We start from the raw sequence: 21258 nt of genomic DNA, 5'->3' as shown, positions 1-21258 counted from the left end.
CAATTCGAATGTGTGAATTATATGGTATTGAATTCTATCTCAATAAAACTATTCAATTTTACTCTGTGATCACATTAATACACATAAGCACAATACACCGCACTGATTTGTTTTAACAATTTTACTGCATTATAATTTGATTTCAAAATACAGGAAGTCAAAAAACATCTTTATTATAAAATGCCTTTCTCCCAAATGATTCACAGTTATAGTATCATTATCATAATTCAAAAATCCGTATTAAGAAAAAAATTAGTAATAATAACCAGTTGTTGAAATCCACTTATGAAATCCCTCATATGCTTTAGCTCATTCAAATTTCCTAATAACCCTAAGGACTAAGTGAGGAACTTGCCAATGATGAAACTGAGGCTCAGACAAGTTAAGTAGCTAGCTGTCCAGACCTTGAGTACAGCCTGGACTGGAGCCAGTGTTATTCCAATAAACTGTCTCTTTTTTCCTTATTATTTCACCTAATTAACTTTCAGCTTGAAATTTAAATCATTTTACCAAACTTTCCCTTAAAAACTATTCCCTTAACAGCCAAACACAATGTTAGAACCAGTATAGAGATTGGAACAACATCTGTAAAAGTCACTGTGGGGACAACTGAGGATATCTGAATATATTATTATAGAATTATTAACTTTCTTGGGGGCGCCTAGGTGGCTCAGTCAGTTGGGCATCCGACTCTTGGTTTTGGCTCAGGTCATGGTCTTGCAGTTAGTTTGGGCCCCACGTTGGGCCTGTGCTGGCAGTGCAGGGTTGGCTTGGGATGGTCTCTCTGCCCCTCCCCCACTCTCTCTCTCAAAATAAATAAATAAACTTAAAAAAAAGAATTTTCTAAAATGTGAACACACTATTGCGGTCACTTAGAGGAAGGTCCCTATTCTTCAGAAGTGCATACCAAAATATTTTCTAGATAAAGTATCATCACAATGCCAACTTACTTTCTAATGGTTCAGCGCAAAAGAAAACAAAAAGCTGATGTGGTGAAATGTTAACAATTGGTGAATCTAAAGTCAAGTACTTACAGGGGTTCACTTATACTTAGGTCTCTGAACTTCACTAGAGGTTGAATTTTTTCAAAGTAAAAAAAACAATGAGATCTGAATCTTTGAAAAATGACTTCTCTCTTAATATTGTTATATCAATGTACATTCACTTTAGAAATTTCCAAGAAAACAAAAAAAATTTTATAAAATTATATTCTTATAAGACACTAAAAGCAGTTTTGAATCAAATACTTAGAACTGATGAATGAAAATTGTGAATGCTGACTTAATATAAAAGGAATGATGGAGGGGCACATGGCAGGCTCAGTAAGTACAACATACAACTCCTGAACTCAGAGTCTTGGGTTCCAGCCCCACATTGGGTGTACAGCCTACTTTAAAAAAAGCAAAAAAGGAATGATGGAACTTGAAATCACCTATTTGGCAACTATGACGTAATGAATAAGGCAAAGAATCACACACAGATTAAAATTACTAATGGGTAAAATTTCGATGAGAAATAGGATGTTTGTATAGTATTCCCCCACCAGACATGTATTAATTATAAGGGAAAAACAGTAACTTCACATTGGTGAGACCTAGCAGATACCATCTTAAACCAAGTGACCAAAATTAATAACAACCAGCAACGATAAAGTGACCAACTGGCATCAATGTAACTCCTGATATGATGCACAAAGGACACTACACCACTTCTTTAGCATTCCTGCCAAAACACAGGAACTGAATCTAATCATGAGGGTATATTCAACAAACCCAAATTAAGTGGCAATCAATAAAATGTACTCTTCCCAAAAGGTCAAGGTCATGAAAGACTAGCTTAAACATCATTCCAGATTAAAGGAGACTAAAGACGGGCACTTGGGTGGCTCATTTGGCTAAACATCTAACTCTTGGCTTTAGGTCAGGTCACGATTTCAACAGTTTCAGTGAGTTCGAGCCCCACATCAGGCTCCATACTGACAGTGTGGAGCCTGCTTGGGATTCTCTGTCTCCCTCTCTCTGCCACTCCCCCACTTGTTCTGGCTCTGTCTCTCTCAAAATAAATAAACTTAAAAAAAAACAACAAAAAAGGAGCCTTCAGAGACCCAATAACTAAATGCAATGCATGATCCTAGATTAAAAATCTGACCCACAAAAATAATTTCTAAAATAATACATTAAAAATATATAATATATAAATCACATGTATATTAGTATGGGGTAGGTTGGTAATATTCAATGTATTATCTATAGATCTTATTTAGTATTAATTTCCTGATTTTGATAACTGTACTATGGTCATGTGAGAAAATGTCAAGAGGTAACATGTCTGAAACTGTACTATGGTCATGTGAGAAAATGTCAAGAGGTAACATGTCTGAAACTTACTCTCAGTGCAGGGGGGAAAAATTATTATATAGGTATAAACAGTGGATGAACAAATGGATGATGGATAGAGGAGGAATGATGGGAAGAGGGAGGTAATGATAGAGCAAACGTGGAACCTGGGTGAAGGGATTCAGGACTTCTGCACTAGTCTTACAGCTTTTCTGTAAGTCTGACATTATTTAAAAATTAAATAATGTTTAAAGAGCACTAGCCAGTGTTACAGTAGAATGGGAAAATAACAAAAGTAAGTAATTCTTAAAAGATATTGATACACTCTGCACACAATTTAAGTATTAAGGGAAAAAAATGGATTTCTCTCACTTCTAAAATGTCATTTTTGAGGCACCTGGGTGGCTCAGTCGGTTGAGCATCCGACTCTTGACATCGACTTAGGTCATGATCTCATGGTTCATGAAATCGAGCCTCACGTTGGGCTGTATGCTGATAGCGCTGGGCCTGTATGGGATTCTGTCTTTCTCTCTCTCAAAATAAATAATACACTTTAAAAAAAAAATAGTAAAATAAAACGTTGTTTTTCCTGGGGAGCCTGGCAGGTTCAGTTGGTAGAGCATGCAACTCTTGATCTCAGGGTTTTGAGTTCGAGCCCCATGTTGGGTTTAGGGATTACTTAAAAATAAAAATCTTTTTTAATGTCCTTTTTTCTCTGACAGTTTTGCTTAAAAGTTCTTTTCAATGCCACAATATTAAAGAAAATTTACTTTTACCTACCTTCCAACAAGCCCATAAAAAACCTGCACTGGATATCAATTTTCCTCTCTTAGAAACACTAACATTCAGTTCCTTTACCAATAAAGGTCTTGGCATTCTACTGAGAACTTTCTGGGTTCGTGTCTGGGCTCTGCCACCTGCTGGCTATGTGACCTTGGACAAATCATTTCGCCTGTACGCCTCCATTTCTTCATCTGCAGGGTGAGATAAAGGTGACGTTTACCTCATGGGGGAATTAAAAATAGATAAATACAACTCAGTAGCAAAAAAAAAAGAACAATCTGATTTAAAAATGGGCAGAAAGGGGCACCTGGGTGGTTCAGTTGGTTACGCGTCTGACTCTTGATTTCGGCTCACGTCATGATCTCACAGTTTGGTTCATGGGTTCAAGCCCTACATTGGGCTCTGTGCTGACAGAGTGGAGCCTACCTGGGATTCTTGGTCTCCTCTCTCTTCCCCTCCCTACTTGCGCACATGCTCTCTTTCTCTCTCTCAAAACAAACTTAAAAATAAATAAATAAATAAATAAATAAAATTTTAAAAAAGAAGTAAAAATGGGCAGAAGATGTGAGTGGACATATTTCCAAAGACACACAAGTGGCCAACAGGAACATGAAAAGGTGCTCAACATCACTAATCATCAGGGAAATGCAAATCAAAACTACAGTAAGATATTACTGGACACCTGTTAGAATGGCTATCATCAAAAAGACAAAAAATAACAAGCATTTAGTGAGGATGTGGAAAAAAGAAAACCCTTTTGCACTATTGGTGAGAATGTAAATTGGTGCAGCCAATTATGTAATACAGAATAGAGGTTCTTCAAAAAATTAAAAATGGAACTACCCCATAATCCGATAATTCCACCTCTGGGTGTATACAAAAGAAGTGAAAACACTACATTGAAAAAGATACCTGCACACCATGTTCACTGCAGCATTATTCACAACAGCCAAGGTATGGAAGCATCTAAGGGTCCACCAATGAATCAATAAGGAAAATGTGGTATACACACATTTATGGGATATTATTCAGCAATAAAAACAAAAAAAAACAACAACAAAAAAGAAGGATCTTCCCATTTGCAAGAACATGGATACATCCTGAGGGCATTATGCTCAGTGAAATAAGTCAGATAGAGAACAAATAGTGTATGACCTCATTTATATGTAAAACCTTAAGATTTAAAAAAAAAAAGAAAAACAAAAATTCCACCAAACTCATAGATAGGGAGAACAGACTGGTGGTTGCCAGAGGCAGAGTAGGGGGTAGGCAATATGGTAGTCAAAAGTTACAAAATAAATAGGTCCTGGGGATGTTATGTATAGCATGGTAACCGTAGTATACAGTACTATATATTTGAAGGTTGCTAAGAGTAGATCTTTTTTTTTTTTTTTTTTTAAATAGGCTCCACGTCCAATATGGGGCTTGAACTCACAACCATGATGAGATCAAGAGTTACATGCTGTACTGACTGAGCCAGCAAGGTGCCCCTAAGACAGTAAGTCTTTAAAGTTCTCATCACAAGAAAAAAAGTCTGCAATTATGTCTGGTGATGGACGTAGTTGTTTTTTTTTTTTCAACATCTTTTTTTTTATTTATTTATTTTTGGGACAGAGAGAGACAGAGCATGAACGGGGGAGGGGCAGAGAGAGAGGGAGACACAGAATCGGAAACAGGCTCCAGGCTCCGAGCCATCAGCCCAGAGCCCGACGCGGAGCTCGAACTCACAGACCGTGAGATCGTGACCTGGCTGAAGTCGGACGCTTAACCGAATGCGCCACCCAGGCGCCCCTGGTGATGGACGTAGTTTTAACTAGACTTACTGTGGTTGTCACATCACAGTATATAATATCAAATCATTATGTTGTGCATAATGCTGTATGTCAATTATATCACAATTTTAAAAAAGAATAGATAGGGGCGCCTGGGTGGCTCAGATGATTAAGAGTCCAACTCTGGATCTCAGCTCAGGTCATGATCTCACGGTTTGTGAGCTTGAAGTCCTGTGTCTAGCTCTGTGCTGACAGCACAGAGTCTGCTTGGGATTCTGTCTCTCTCTGCCCCTCCCCTGCTCGTGGCTTGTTCTTTCAAAATAAATAAATAAATTTTTAAAAAAAGAAAAAGAATAGATAAGTTCATGCATAAGAAACACTTGAAGTAGTGCCTGGAGCACCCACCATGGGCACCAAATTCATATTAGCTTATATCATGAAACAGAGTATTTAAAAATGACTGAAAAAAACTCAAAACTTAAGACTTCAAACATAAGGTGGGCACCTGGGTGGTTCAATTGGTTTAAGCTTCTGACTCTTGATTTAGGCTCAGGTCATGATCTCAGGGTTCGTGAGTTTGAGCCCTGTGTCAGGCTCTGGGCTGACAGTGCGGAACCAAATTGGGATTCTCTCTCCCTCTCTCTCTGACCCCCCCACCCCCACCCCTCAAAACAAATAAATAAAACATTTTTTAAAAAAGACTTAAAACAGTAGGTTATAAGAAAAGTCTAATGATTTAAAACACTAATCCCAGGGTGTCTGGCTGGCTCAGTTGGAAGAGTTTGTGACTCTTGAACTTGGGGTCATGTGTTTGAGCCCCAAGTTTGGTGTAAGAGATTGCTAAAAAAATAAATAAACTTAAGAAAAATAAAAACACTAATCTCATCATGGAGAAAAAAGATTTCTGTTCATGGCTGTTAAGATAGAAAACAACTAAGAATAACCTCAATGTCCCAAAGAGGACTAGTTAAATAAGAGTGACAATAATGTGAAACTATTAAAAGTCATAATGTAGGAGATAAAAGGGCAGTCTATATCATGTAATATTGTTAACTAAATAAAACAAAATGCTGTAAAGTATGTAAAAGTATGATCCTACCTTTATAAACATTTAATGTATGCACATAAAGAAAAGAAAGTAAGTGTTAGGCTCTTTTTTTTTTTTTAATGTTTTATTTATTTTTGAGAGAGAGAGAGAGAAAAAGAGAGAGAATCCAAAGCAAGCTCCAGGCTGAGCTGTCAGCACAGAGCCCAATGTGGGGCTTGAACTCAGAAGCCATGAGATCATGACCCGAAGTTGAACGCTTAACTGACTGAATCAACCAGGTGACCCCAAAGTGTTAGGCTCTTGATGCCTCAGATGCTTGGGGGTTCCTACAGGATATAAACCAATGGACTGGAGCTGGAGGCTTCCTAGAAATTGCTCTAATGCTGGGTCTCTGTCGGTTTCTGCTCTCTCACATGCAACATTTTGGCTCGTTTCATGGCTTCTCACCTTTTAGCTTCTTTTCCACACTAATTCAATAATCCTTACATTTCCTAGGTTACACTCTCAAGAACAGGAATTTGATTGACCCAGTTCATCTTTACTTGCAAGATGTGTTAAGATTACTAGGCAGGCTATAGATTTACTTGACCCAGGAGAAGGGGAAAAAGGGTAAGGCGCTGCAAGAACTACCAGATAACTTCCAAAAATTTTTGTAGAGCCAGTGGGGAGATAAGACAAACAAAAAAAGCCTTCTGTTGAACTGTAACTTCCCTGGGCATGCAAACCATGGTATTAGAACACTTATTATTAATACCCAACTATCTTATTTGTACACAAATGCCCATTACAAAAGGATCACAGAATTGCATTAAGTAGCAGTCTTACAGATCATTAAATACTTAACAGAGAGAAACTAAAATCTGAAGTATTCCGAACATTCAATAGTTAAGCAAAAACAAATCTAAAATTCTAATGATAAAAAGGGTACATTTCTTAATCCAGATTTTCATTTTACTAAATAGGAAGTGTTTAAAACACTAAGCAACAAGGTGGGGGGACGTCTGGGTGGCTCAGTCAGTTGGTATCTGACTTCGACTCAGGTCATGATCTCACAGCTCGTGGGTTCAAGCACCAAGTCAGGCTCTGTGCTGACAGCTTGGAGCCTGGAATCTGCTTCAGATTCTCTGTCTCTCTGTCCTTCTCTCTCCCTGCCCTTCACCTGCTAGCACCCTGTCTCTCCTCTCTCAAAAATAAACAAACTTAAAAAAAAAATCTTTAAAACACTAAGCAACTAACAATCTTGGGGTAGGGTAACTACCAGCCCCCTCCCAACAATCAGAGGGAGAAAGAAAAGAGGATTAGGATTGCTAGTATAAAAAATTAAGAATTTGGTTGGGGCACCTGGGTGGCTCAGTCGGTTAAGCGTCCAACTTCGGCTCAGGTCATGATCTCACAGCTCATGAGTTCAAGCCCCACGTTGGGCCCTGTGCTGACAGCTCAGAGCCTGGAGCCTGCTTCAAATTCTGTGTCTCTCTCTCTCTCTGCCCCTCCCCCACTCATGCGCGCGCTCTCTCTCTCTCTCTCTCTCTCTCTCAAAAATGAAGAAATGTTAAAGAAAAAAATTTTTTTAAAAAATGAAGAATTTGGAAACAGCATGGCCTAAAAAAAAAGGCAGGGGTGGGGAGGAATTACAATGGACTCCCTCAGTACATTAAAATGTTAACCATGTAAGAACTGAGATTTTGTGATGGCTACAGGTTATTTTTGAAAAAACATTACTTGAAGTTCTTTCTTTTCCACCATTCCTAAAGAGCTCTTTTCCTCTCTCATTCCAGAAGTATGCAGTTTTAGCCTCTCTCTCTCCTCTTTCAAACAGGCTTCTCTGAAGTCATCTCAGACCTCTTCAAATCACCAATTCAATGGCTGTTTTCCATGGTAATTTTCCTGTACTTCTCTGCATCACTCAGCAATGCAGACCTTGGCGCTGCAGAATCCAACCTGTGACCATGAGGAACACCACTGGCGGAATGCTGTATTCTTTACAGAGCTGCCACACCTGCCAGGAACCATGTCCTCCAGATTACGTTACAGGCTGTGCCAGTGTTTAAGTTGCTGCTAGTACAGCATTCTTTCCTTGCAGCCAAAAACATTCTTAATGGATACAACCTTCTTTATGCACCCAACATTGTTGATCACATAGTCCTACTTATTCTTCAGTAATGCCAGTGATGAGTGTCCTTTCCTATTATTGCTACCTTTGGCATTTTATGCTCCTTTCACTCCCAATAATTAAACCAGCCTCTCTTCCTCCACTCTGTTCTGTCCCAGCTTCCAATACCAGATTTAATCTAAAACATTTAGCACACAGGACATTCTTAGTCTGAAACATTGTCGTCATTCTTGTCTAACACTTCAATGCCTGAATAAAAAATGTTTAACACCAGTGAACCTACCATTCAAGGCTTGCTGTAATGTCTGGCCTACTATTTCTCAACCTTGTTTAAAAAAAAATTTTTTTTTAGGTTTCTTTCGAGAGAGAGAGAGAGAGAGATAAAGAGAGAGACAGAAAGGGGCAGAGAAAGAGGGAGAGAATTCCAAGCAGATTCTGTGCTGTCAGCGCAGAGCCTAACATGGGGCTCAATCCCATGTACTGTGAGATTATGACCTGAGCTGAAATCAAGAGTTGGGCGCTTAACAGACTGAGCTGCCCAGGAACTCCTCAACCTCATTTTCATTAGCCCTCTATAAAAAAAGAACTCTCTGACATGGCTAGCTCTATGCTGACTTACTCACTATGAACCTCCAAATCCTGCCTTCTCCAGGAAGCATTTCATTCATGATCACTGCCGGCCCCTGCACTCCTATAGCAGTCATATACTCTATAACTCGTTTGGCACATAGTCATATACTCTATAACTCAATTTTACACTATTACTGCCACCCACTCACCTGCTTTTTCTTAACATACTATAATTTCCTAGGGCAGGTGGAAAATAGCAACCTTTGTCACATACATCTGCAACCTTAATATTAATAACAATGATAATAAACAGAAGACTGAGATTTGAGATTTTCCTTTTCTTTTTAATTCCACTATTAAAGAGTTGCAGATTACAGAAATCCAAGTACAGCAATTAGTACAGTTATGAAGATGAGCTCCATCACTTAAAGTGATGAAAATATAGTGTTATGAGGACAGACGTATCCCCAATATCAATTAGAACATTCCACTCCCAATCCCAATGTCCTGTAAGGAGGCCTGCTTTAACCACACAATGGAAAATGAGGAGAGAAAAGTCTTTGAGAAACAATGTGGAAAAAAAATAGATTTTGTAGGATATTAACCCAAATCAATACCAGTCTAAGAGTGTAAAAACATCCAAAGTTAAATCCCTTAATTATGTCAACAGGTGAAATTTTTCTTTAAATCACCTTTCTCCCATAAAACAGTGTACCCTGAACAAAGAACTTCAGGACACTGACCATAGAAATTGTCTCCCACACCTAAAAGAATCTGCAAACACAACCTTTCAGGGAGACAGAAGAGACACAATGGGGAAGGAGGGAGAGAAAAGATTTGCTAAAGAAGTAGATCTGTTAATTTAACACATTTTCTGTCAAGCAAATCAACTGTCCTTAGTACCATTGTTGCTGAAACAATGAACACTCAGGGAAGGGGTGTTCATTAAGAGGAACAGGTCAGAAGAAAAAAAACAGTCTTGCGGCCAACCAAACTGCTTAACAGCCTCTTAATTGTAAGAACTTATTCCATTCTTAGGAATTATTAATTAGAGGGGACTTAAATGTTCAACATTAAAAACATGAAGTGGTTAGTGTAATTGTGACCCTAACACTTCCTCTATTTTCACTTATCTTTAGAGGTTATGGGTGGGGGGAGGGGCACTGAAGGATGCACACAGTCTGCTATGACAACCATTCACACATTTAATTCAGGTGGCCACATGCCTCAGTGACATATTGCCAAGTCAGGCAGTTACTCTAGCAAACCCACCCTAGGGAAAAAGTAGAACAGCACTGCTCCTAAAGAGTCTGGGCTGTAGAATCAAAGCTAAAAGCTGACGATTAGAAGAACATGACATCATTTAAGCCAACCAAATCATAAACATCACATGAGGTCAGGGGCTTTAAAAAGGAGAATGAAATACTGTATTTCATATACTTTTACATAAACAATATTCCATTTTAAAGGGTACATGAGTAATTAAGTGCAAAACAGTGCACATAACAGAATTATTCAGAAGGGTCACTCACCCTCCTAAAGAAGAAAACTGCTTTTGGCTGCAGCATGACCGACTTCACACCAACTTATTTATACAGATTCTGGAATTTAATATCCTGATTTGGACCAGAAATTCTACCTAACTCCACCACAGCCCAAAACAAACCTAGGACATCAGTAGATTAGCACAACAATGTGGAGTAAGAGAGAAAAAATAATATGGTCAGGACTTACTTCATTCCCAATCAAGAGATAAAAACAAAAATTAAGATGCTGGATCCCTGTGGGGACCAAATACCCCAAGATGGCAAAGATGGAGTCTGAGACGGATGCTCTATGTGAAAGACACCTTTGGAAGCCACAGATAGATGTTACCATCTCCCTGGAAGTTCTACAGTATCTTTCTGCAGCTTACTGCTATCTTAGCTTACTGCTAAGTCACCATCATAATACATTTTTTTTCTCCAAACCAAAATGAAAGTCTACTTGATCCATAAAATATTTTGCCATACTTGCCTACAAGGAAAATCCAATGGGCGAAATCAAGAAAAATATTTAGAGTGACCTCAAGAAAGAATCTGTGATTGGTGTGTTCTAAGTTGAAGACTCTGGTAGAATAAACTTTGTATAACAATATACACATCCGTCTCAGGCATGTAAGCATATAGGAACATGCACACACACACCCCTTCAACTTAGGTTTCGCTGAACTTTTGACCTGGTCATAACTGGCTGCCCCCACTCCCCACAGTCCACCACTACGCAGGGCTCAAGAGATTTGTCAAGAAGAGCCTGTGCCCTGACAGGCAATGGCAGTGTGGAAGCCAGCCTGAGGCTATATAGCTCAACACCCAGCTTCCCCAACAGTGCCAGGCAGCCAGGCTTTGCAAAAGGGAGGCCTTTCTTTAAGGACCCAGTTAGCCCCACAATGCCCTCTCTATTGCCCCCAAACCACTTCTTCCCTTAAATGACTCCAGGAAAGAAAAAATAATAGTAACAAAACATCTGCTTCCCAGTTTTCTGACAAGTGCAATTACTACTGACATGCATATCTGAAAACAACTTTAACTTCCTTCAATTTTTATATACAAATATACTGAAGATTTGCGTTTAGGGGAAAAAATTAGCATCAGAAAGAAAAACTTACCCTCTTCACAGTGTACCTTTTATACAATGACCTACACTGAACAAGTCTTCCCTCATTATACCTTAAAGCAGTAAATCACAAATGTGGTGATTTGGGCCCGCAGGAGATAGTTGGCAATGTCTGGAGAACAATTTTGTCATGACTGGGGATGCAACTGGCACCTAGAGGGTAGAGGCCAGAGATGCCTCTAAACAGCTTAAAATGCAAATGACAGCTTTCCACAACAAAGACTTATCTAGCCCAAAATATCAAGAGTGCTGAGCTGAGAAACCTCAAGCATTAAAGAAACCCACGGAATGCTGAGCTCAATACTAACAATTCTTTTCTCAATTGTAAGAATTACTGAAAGACTTCTCCCAAGCTTTCCAATATAAATTAATATTGGTTAGAGGCTAATGTAAAGAAGGTATAATAAAAGCATCCAAGGAACAATATCTACTGAAATATGAACATAGAGGAGGACGACACAGTTATCTAGAAAGATTTCAGTATCAAATGAAAAGCGAGCCACACGCCTAAAAGCTCTAACTGGATCTCATTCAAAGTTCAAAGTATGAATGCTGTTAAATATAACAAAAATGAAGGGAAAATAACATAACTGAAGATCTTCATCCTCCAGAATTCCTTCTGGTCTCAAAATACAAAATCTTAACTACTCATCAAGCCCTAAAAGCTACTTTCAAAGTAACATGACTGCAGACAAGATTTCCACAGAAAAAGAAGTTCATATAATTCACAAACACATGAAGTACAGGTTTGCGGCTTTCATCTGGTACAAAATTAATTTGTAAAACATGGATCCTAACACAGGTCACAACCCTGATCCTAACAAGTGAGGTCGGTGATTTTCTGGATCAATTAATAGTGCTATGCATGTGAGAAACACTCCTAGAATGACAGAACTTAAGACCTAGGAAAAACCTAAGAATCATCTAGTCTAAAATTCCCATTTTATGTATGGAGCATCTGAAACCAAAAATCTGCCTGAGATCCTAACTCAAGTTAATGACAGAGACAGGCCCACGATCCAGGTTTCTGACTTTCTGCTTGATCCCTTCTGAGACTATGTTCGATCACATTGACTAGCTATAAAACCACATAGTTTGGAAGCTGTGTGGTTCTGTCCCCCTCGGCTCTGTCCACACTTGAATTTGTACCAAAATCAGCCTCTGCACTTGCAGTTTCTCAGCACTGTGCCAGTGCTCTTCTTTCTGACTCCTAACACACAGCAAGACTCCAGCCCAGCCTCTCCTGATCAAAGGGCAGACTGTCCGCTGTACCAAATGGTGCCAAAGTGTATTTTCGGCTATCCTAACTATGTTCCAGAAAATTAAGCAACACCGTACTGAACTTCCGTCATAAAGCCAGCCAGATGGTAACACAGGCTGTCCTTCAGAGATGAGAGGGTATTGCCCTTTCTGCAACTGCAGAAGCTCCCAACTACCCCTTTGAAGCTTCACATGGTTGGCAAAAAAAGACGCCCCCCACCCCCCTCAAAATAAGCAGAAAGGGAATCTCTTTCACTTCTGGAAAGAGATAAATTTTTAAGTAATCTCCACATTCAATGTGGGACTGGAACTCACAACCCCAAGACCAAGAGTCGCATGCTCTACTGAATGAGCCAGCCAGGCGTCCTTCACTTTTGGAGACAGACCTGCTCTGACAGAACATTCTCCTCTTTCAGGATTTCAAACTGCATAAAGATTTGCCACTCTGTAATTCACATCTGTTTTTGGGCTTTATTCCTCAGAGGAGGAACAGATTTTGAATCTTCAGAAAATATTTATCATCTGGTATCTTACGTTAAATAGAACAGTGTCACAAAATACTAATTTTTAAAGCATTTTAAATCACTTATCTCCTTCAGTTCTGCTCATATGTCATCTTCTTGAGTGAGGCCATACTAACCAACCTATTTTAAATTACAACCCACTCCCTCAATTGGGCCTCCCTATACCTCCATACTGCTTTGTTTCTTAACTAACCTCTGACATACTATACCAATTCATTTACTGTCTGTCTCCTTCTAATGAAAAGAGGATAGGTATTTTTGTGTTATGTTCAGATCTGTACCTCCATTATCTAATACACTGTGCCTAGCACATAGATGCTCAATAAATACCTGCTGAAAGAAATGAAATCACGAACTTGACTCTGTACTTACTTGAGCAGAAGTTTTAAAAGTATCTTCTGTACCCCACATTATTAACAATCAAAGAACTCAAGATTTGTACTATGGAAGCCCAGCCATCACTTACAGGTATAGCCCTTCATTTTACATAATGAAATATAAAGAATGATGTAGCAACAGCACAGAATTTGTTATGAAAGAACCTAATCCAGGTGAGAGTCAGTCTGCAAGCAACTCAGCCTCTCATCTATAAAAGGTGGATAACGGGACACTTGGGTGGCTCAGTTGGTTAAGTGTCTGACTCTTGATTTCTCCCCTCAGGTCATGATCTGATGGCTCCTGAGATGGAGCCCTACATCAGGCTCTGTGCTTACAGACAGGAGCCTGCTTGCGATTCTCTCTCTCCCTCTCTGCCCCTTTCCAGCTCATATGCATGCCCTCTCTCTCTCTCAAAATAAATAAACTTTAAAAATAAAATAAGGCTAACTCTTATCTCATAGTGATGGCTAAAGATAGCCAAGGAATGAGGCACCTGGGTGGCTTAGTCCATTAAACCTCCCACTCTGGATTTTGGCTCAGGTCATGATCTCACAGTTCACAAGTTCGAGTCCCACACTGGGCTCCCTGATGTCGGCATACAACCTGCTTGAGATTCTCTCTCCTTCTCTCTCTGCCCCTCCTCTGCTCATGAGCACACTCTCTTTCAGAATAAGCAAAACTTTAAAAAATTTATAAAATATATTTATAAACATTTTATAAAGAAAGCAAGCAAGCCGGGGCGCCTGGGTGGCTCAGTCGGTTAAGCATCTGACTTCGGCTCAGGTCACGATCTCGCGGTTCACAAGTTCGAGCCCCGCATCGGGCTCTGTGCTGACAGCTCAGAGTCTGGAGCCTGCTTTGGATTCTGTGTCTCCCTCTCTCTCTGCCCCTCCCTTGCTCATGCTCAGTCTCTCTCTCAAAAATAAATGAAAACATTAAAAAAAAGTTGTTTTTTTTTTTTTTAATAAAAAAAGCAAGCAAGCAAGCCAAGGATTAAATGAGAGAACATTTGGGGCACCTGGGTGGCTCAGTTGGTTAAGCATGACTTCCGCTCAGGTCATGATCTCACGGTCCATGAGTTCGAGCCCCGCATCGGGCTCTGTGCTGACAGCTCAGAGCCTGGAGCCTGCTTCCGATTCTGAGTCTCCCTCTCTCTCTCTGACCCTCCCCCGTTCATGCTCTGTTTCTCTCTGTCTCAAAAATAAATAAACATTAAAAAATTTTTTTTAAATGAGAGAACATTTGAAGGCAGCTGGCTGACTCAGTTGGTAAAGCATGTGACTTCTGATTTCAGGGTTGTGAGTCCAAACTATAGGTTGGGTGTAGAGCTTACTAAAATAAATAAGTGAAAAAACATTTAGAAAATGTACCAAGTAGCATATAAGTGTCATTTATCATTAAGCTATTCTGACCTGCCCAAGGTCAAAAAGGTAGTAAGTGGCACAATTAGAGTAAGAATTCAAGTTTCTAACTCTTAGTGCAAGGCATCTTATGTCCTAAAACTAGGTTTCCGGCTCCCCTATTCAAGGTTTACTTATTCTTTCATCTAGTTCAGGGCTTTTCAACCTTTGTATGGTTGGGGACCTCTTTCAGAATTTGATGAAAGTGACAGGCCTTCTCCTCCAGCAAAGTACACATATGTATACCAACACAAAATCTCCTGTAGCCCAATGATGGGCCCAGGCTTAAGGAACTGCTGATATGACTGGTTTATACTAATAAGTTACTCTCAGCAATTCTAATTATTTATTTTCTATGCTTAATAATAATTTATGCCTTGGGGAGCCTGCCTGGCTCAGTAGAGCACGCGACTCTCGTTTTTTGACAGTCCCAAGTTCAAGCCCCTCGTTGGGTATAAAGATAACTTAAAAATATAAGAAATTTTAAAAAATAAAAATAATTCATGCCATGGTGCCCTTGATTAAGGAAACACGAAGACTGGAACTCAGGAATCTGAATTAAAGATAGTGAGCCCAGGTCATCATGCCCATTAGGTGAGGGACTTTATCTATCATACAACCAAAGAAGGCAAAGGATTCTGTACTCAACAGCAAGCAGCTCAGGGAAAAAGTAGATGGGACAAAGATTATTTTTACCATTTTGCTAATATACAAACCATTCAGATAATTCTACATGCCCATTTTCAAAGAGCCACCTAGAGGCACCATGCTCTTTTCTCTAGAAGAAAATATTCCCAAAATGTTTGTGATGGGATTTTTGCCCCCAACCCCACACCCATCACGATTAACTCCAGACCAAACTGTTGAAAATGATTCTATATTCCCTTCCCTTACTTTGATCAAGACCCCTATAGTCACCATAAAGAACACCTGGTAGGGAAGAAAAAAATTAGCATTAAATTATCATTAAATGGTCAAGTCACAATTCTTCATTTCTCAAATCAAGACAAAACTTAACCAACCTAACCCACTGGAATGCTAAACAATTGTAAAATACTTGATTTAAATGAAGTGGTTCTGAACTATTAACAGATAATCTTCTGATGCAAAGGAGGGGAGTTAGGAGCTTCTTTGGCAATCTCCCAGTTCTAAGTTAAGCACCTAGTAGTAGGTGTGCTTCCGTAACACCAACTACAGAATTCAGTGTCATTAACCTATTGTTGCCCAGCTATACCTCAATCTCTTCATCTGAAAAATAAAAATACCTAATCTAAGGCACAAATACATTGTGAGCATATTTGGGAATTTCTAAATATGTTAACAATTAATAGCATTTATCCCTGAGTGGAGGGATACAAAGTTAACAGTTAACAGCTTTTATCTCTGAGTGGAGGAATTATGGATGATTTTAATTCTCTTACCTACAGTGTGCTATAATTTTCAAGTTTTATATAATATCTGCATTATTTTTAACACCAGAAATTTTGAACTTGAAACATTATCCATACATTCACAGATTTTCCATCTGATGATTACAGAATCCCTGTACATTCAAGGTTGATTAACAGAGTAAAAGGACTTTTTTATAAGCAAAAATAAAACTATCCATGTTTTGGGGACCAGTTCTATGAGTGGGAGGTTGCAGAATTGCATCATGAATCCTCCCAGCCCTTCACCTATCTAAGAGATTACTTCACTCTAGGTAAATAGAAGCCAAGTCCTTGAGGATTCTAATTCTACTACCTAAAGTTTCTATAAATCTAGTTCAGCTTGGTGGTCAAGGGTAAAACAAGATCTTTCCCCATAGCTGAAAACTGATTTCCTAAAAAAGCTGATATACAATTTCTACCACTTGGTATTGTTCATCATTTTTACCTTTTAAAGCTACAGTAAATTAAAGATGGTAGGGCCTTTTCAGTTGGCCTAACAGGTACGACTCAGCATCAGAATTGGTTTTTTGTTTGCTTGTTTTAAGGGCCTTCCATTACATCATACACTCTAACCAAGGGGTTGTTTCTTAAACTGTCAGGACAGTCAACTGTTAAATTAAAAAATCATCTAAGAAAAATAATAAATTTGCTTTACACTTGAACTAAAATTGATGTTTTCAGTGAGTTCTGCACCATCACTGAGTCAAATTTGTTAGAAGCCAAAAAAAAAAAAAAAAAGGCTAATTTTATTTCTGGTAACTGCTGAAAACTTTAAATCACCATTTGCATTAACTGTATCAAAACATACCTTACATGTGAGAATTACACAACTGCAGAGGTTAAAAGTCCCTATCATTTGTTATCCATCTACTGAACATCTAATAAAAACAAATATGGATAGTTCTAAAAAACGTGTATATAGATTTCAAACATTCATTCGTGTTGCATGTATTTCACACAGCATGCACTTCAAAAACAATAGTGTCACTTCCAAGAACCTCTCCAATCAAAAGAAAAGACAGTCATTTAAAAGAGCCCAAATTATTCCCCTATAACAATGATTTTTCATTTCTATTAAACACACAAATTTGACCTCTTTGGTCAGCTTACATTTCCTTTACGAATTATACCAGCTAATACTTAGAATCCGTAAGTTTATTTCTTAGAATATAAAACAAGTTATTTATAGATTACTCTAGATATCCACAACAATTTAAGGCAAAATTAGTTACCTCTATTTTTCCATCAACAAAATGGGACTATATGGATTCTGAAAGATGAATTTTCCCACAGTAGTTTTAGACTGGGCCCTTAAGCTTTAAACTTGTAATTCAACATCACCTCAATTTTATTATCTTGCAAGGAAGAAAATGGTCTATGGGGCAAGTTTGCCTGCACCCAAGATGGCACAGTCGGTCACAAGCAACACCTTCCACAACAGCCACCATTTTGAGCAGCAGGATGTAATTAAACTACTCACGATTTTATGCCAACTAAAAGAAAACATGATTATCAGAATAACTGTTAAACATCTCTTGACTTTAAGCATTCCCAAATCCTTCATTTTTGTGGCCTTGTTTCTCTTCTTCAAACACTTACCCTACTAAAATTTTTAGTGAAAGTCATGCTTGCTACAATAACGTTCAAACTTTGAAAACAAACGCTATAATGCTATCTAAAATGCCCAAGTTACTACATCTTCCTAAAAACAGAAGCCTACGATTTAATCACATTGTTTTAATTAGCTTCGGGAACTAAGAATCGCCAAAAGCCAGTGAGCGGTCCTAGTTTATCAGCCTACATTCCGCTTCATTCTCCCACCGTACCCCTTTTGATCTTTTTATTTTCCAATTTCATTAACTCTGCAACAAGAGCAAGTCCCAACACTTCATTCATATGAGAAGCAAATGATATTTCCGCAAATACACTGAATCTAAAAATAAAGGTAAGGCAAAAATCCTCAAGAATAAACGAATTAAAACCAATCTGAAAATGGCAGAAAGTAGGATAGGTGGGGGTGGGGAGGCAACAACAACGATTTGCTCTTCCTAAAGAGTTAATTCTTATTTTGATTACTCCATTGGCGAACTCATTGGCAGAGCTGAAAAGAAAAACTGACCAACAGTTTCCATTTAGCTTTGTCCAAGGCTAAAGGTGATTAAGTGAATACATATATACTGCCATAGGAGGACAGGCAATTCAACCTGCTAACCAATCAAATATTCACACCCCCTTCCAAAAATAAAAATAAAAGAAAGGATGGATGCTGCTAGGGCTAGCTGCTCGTCGGGGCCATCGAATACATTCCATTCCTCACACTCCCGCCACCATCCCTGCTACTAGGACCCCCTGATTTTAGTCCGGTTATCACAAAGCCTCGGGTTTGAAAGCACCTTCGGCCTGGCCAGAAAAGCCATCCCTTTACTCCACGCCCGCCTGGAGGGATAATGGTGGCGAAATCAACTCAAAGAGCTCCCGAGGTCCGCGAATAAAGAGGGCTGTATGCTCCGAAAGGAAAGGCGCTGTTAAAGAATAACGGAGTCCTAAACTTTCTCTCCGCAGCCTCGGAGCTCTGAGCAAGGGCTGAGCGCCGGGCGGCTCCCCGGAGGAGAGCGCGCCCCCGAGCCCGGGCCCCCATCTCCGCCTGCCCGAAGTTAACCCAAAGCGCCCCCGAGAGTCGCGGGCCTCCGGCAGTCTGCAAAGTGCGACTGCCCCTCCACGCGCCCGCCGAAGTGAGGGCGAGCCTCTCCCCGGCACGACAGACCCCTCCCCCAACCGACCGCAGGCCGCCTCCCCGCCCGGTCGGAGTTAATCCAGCCCGCAACCCCGTCCCCGCCCGGAGCAGCTGGCTCGCCGCTTCAATGGCACCGGGCAGGGAGCGCGCGCACGCACTCTCCCCACACACTCAGCCTCCAGCCCGAGAAGTCCCGGGAGAGCCGACCGGGTCCCGCTCCCACAAAAGCGCACTCCGCCCCCGCCCCCTCGCCGCCCGCTTCGCCAAGTCCCGGAAGGCGCGGGTGGGCACGGCGGCCACGAGCGAACGTCCCGAGCCCGGACGCCGGCACTTGGCGTCCCCTGGGGAGCCTGGCGCGGCCCCCGGCCGCGCTCCGGCCCTGGCGCGCCTCGTGCCCCCACCTCCTAGCCCTTCCTCCGGTTGCGGACTACCGGCCAAAGTCTCCGCGTGCCCCGCTCCCTCCCGCACGGTGTTTCGGGACTCCCGAGGGGGCAGGGGAGAAAGGGACGCGGGGTGCGCCACCTCGCCCGCTCCTCGCGGCCACTCACCTCGATCTCAAAGTCAGGCAGGCGGAACGCGGTGCGAAAGAGCGAGCAGAAGTGCGCGATGGCCGGGACTTCCCACCAGGAGCGGAGCTCGCCCAGCCCGGCCGCGCCGCCCTCCTCCGGGCACATCTCCCAGGCGCGGCGGTGGCTGCGGCCCCGAACCCCAAGCGCGCCTCGGCGGCCCCACGCTGCCCGCGCACCGCTCGCCCGCCCGCCTCGGACTCCCGCCGCGGCGCAGCGCCTTAGCTCCTCGGGCGGGGGTGGCGGCGGCGGCGGCTGCTACTCCCGCTGCTGCCGCCGCTCGGCGAGTGCATGAGCTGAGGGCGGGCGACCCGGGCGGGGGGCGGCGGCTCGAGGGCCCGAGTTACTGAGGTGGCTGCTGCTCCGGCTGCCGACGGGGTCCGCGCGCTCGCCCCATCCTGCGGCTGCGGCTGCGGCCGCCCCCAGTACCATACAATATAATCATCTCACCGCTGGGGAAAACAGATGGGGCTGGGGGGGGCGGGGGGAGGGGGCCGAACAGAGGGCCTGGGGGAGGGGCCGCCCACGAGGAGGGGGCGGGGCTGCCCTCACCACAACAACAACCCCCGCCCCCACTCCCCACCCCCAGTCCGGACAGCTGCACTGGAAGAGAGGGGGAGGGGAGAGGGAACTGAGCACCCCAAGAAAAAAGAGGAGTGTGACTTGAAGGGAGCATGGTGCACCTCATGAACTGCCATGATACTCACTCCGTTTTCCAGGTGTTTGGGACTGAGAAGTTTAATGACTTTGATCAATGAGGACAATAAGGGTCTTTCCCACCCCCCCACATGGCCTTAGTGGTCGCGTCCTTTTAAAGGGCCCGCTGGGTGGTGCTTTCGGTAGGGGCTAGATCCAGAAATACGCACGTGTGAGAGTTCAGTTATTATTGGTGCTGGTAATAGCACCAGAGAACCAGTGGGTTGTGCACTCCAGAAATATGAGGCCTAGAGAAATAAAGTGATTTCCACCTGTTCTCACTTTTATTCCATCCAAGAACGGTGTTTCAAGGAGCTCTGAAGTGGCTCTTTTCTCCAAGAAAAGAAGGTGGTGGGGCTGGTTAAGCTGGAACCAAGTATGATGGAGGCAGGAGTGCGGCGGGAAGGGTGGGGTAGGGGGAGGCACCAATCAGCGACCGTGAGCGGAGAGCCACAACCCCCCCCACCCCCGGCCGCCCACCCCAGGGGATGGACACGTGTGACCGCCCTAGAGAAGACAATCTTGGAGCTCAGCAATTGCCCTGGCTGCGGAATAGCTGCCTGGAAGAGTGAGCACAATGTAGTTAGAAAGCTGGGGGGCCGGGGGGGGTGGGGGTGGGGGGCGGGGTTGGGAAATGGGAGATAGTCTGAGTGTACTCTGGTGGGTTGGAGATCTGCACAACAAGGCTAAGGGAATGTACTTAGGGAGGAGGGTGTTGAGGCATGTGCTTCAGAGATACTAAATTCCATAGTACATTAGAATTCTGCTAAGCCCGAAGGAAGAAAAAAAAAAAAAAAAACAACAAAACACCTCACAAACAGACCGGAAGTGTGGAAAAACTACAGTGAATGCCTATATATTTGTATTGGTCATTGCAATTTACGTATTTTAGTACGGCATTCTCCTCGGTCTGAGAGGGCCTTAGCTGGGTTCTGTATCCACCTCTCAGTTAGGAAACACTACCCCTGATGCTTCCCCAAAAGTAGTCAAGTATAT

The 21258-nt window shown here is 41.8% G+C and overlaps 1 protein-coding gene across 4 annotated transcripts in view; it reads right to left on the bottom strand.

Moving 5' to 3' along the window:
* LOC109276270 (chromatin remodeling regulator CECR2) overlaps window positions 1–20016 on the bottom strand; it is a 176086-nt gene extending 156070 nt beyond the window's left edge. For 3 of the 4 annotated variants that reach the window (XM_019465043.2, XM_019465046.2, XM_019465045.2), the window contains exon 1: window positions 19549–20015. In XM_019465043.2, coding sequence (XP_019320588.2) covers window positions 19549–19674 — 126 coding nt within the window. In that variant the 5' untranslated portion in view covers window positions 19675–20015. Of the gene's footprint in view, window positions 1–19548 lie in introns of all 4 variants that reach the window. The other variant, XM_019465044.2, reaches the window with a different exon arrangement.
* Between the last annotated feature and the right edge of the window lie 1242 nt (window positions 20017–21258).

Source organism: Panthera pardus, unplaced genomic scaffold, assembly GCF_024362965.1.
Source record: "Panthera pardus isolate Hobbes unplaced genomic scaffold, ASM2436296v1 HiC_scaffold_6, whole genome shotgun sequence".
NCBI lineage: Eukaryota > Metazoa > Chordata > Mammalia > Carnivora > Felidae > Panthera > Panthera pardus.
The sequence above is the reverse complement of the archived record's forward strand: the minus strand, read 5'-3'. Positions and strand labels throughout refer to the sequence as shown.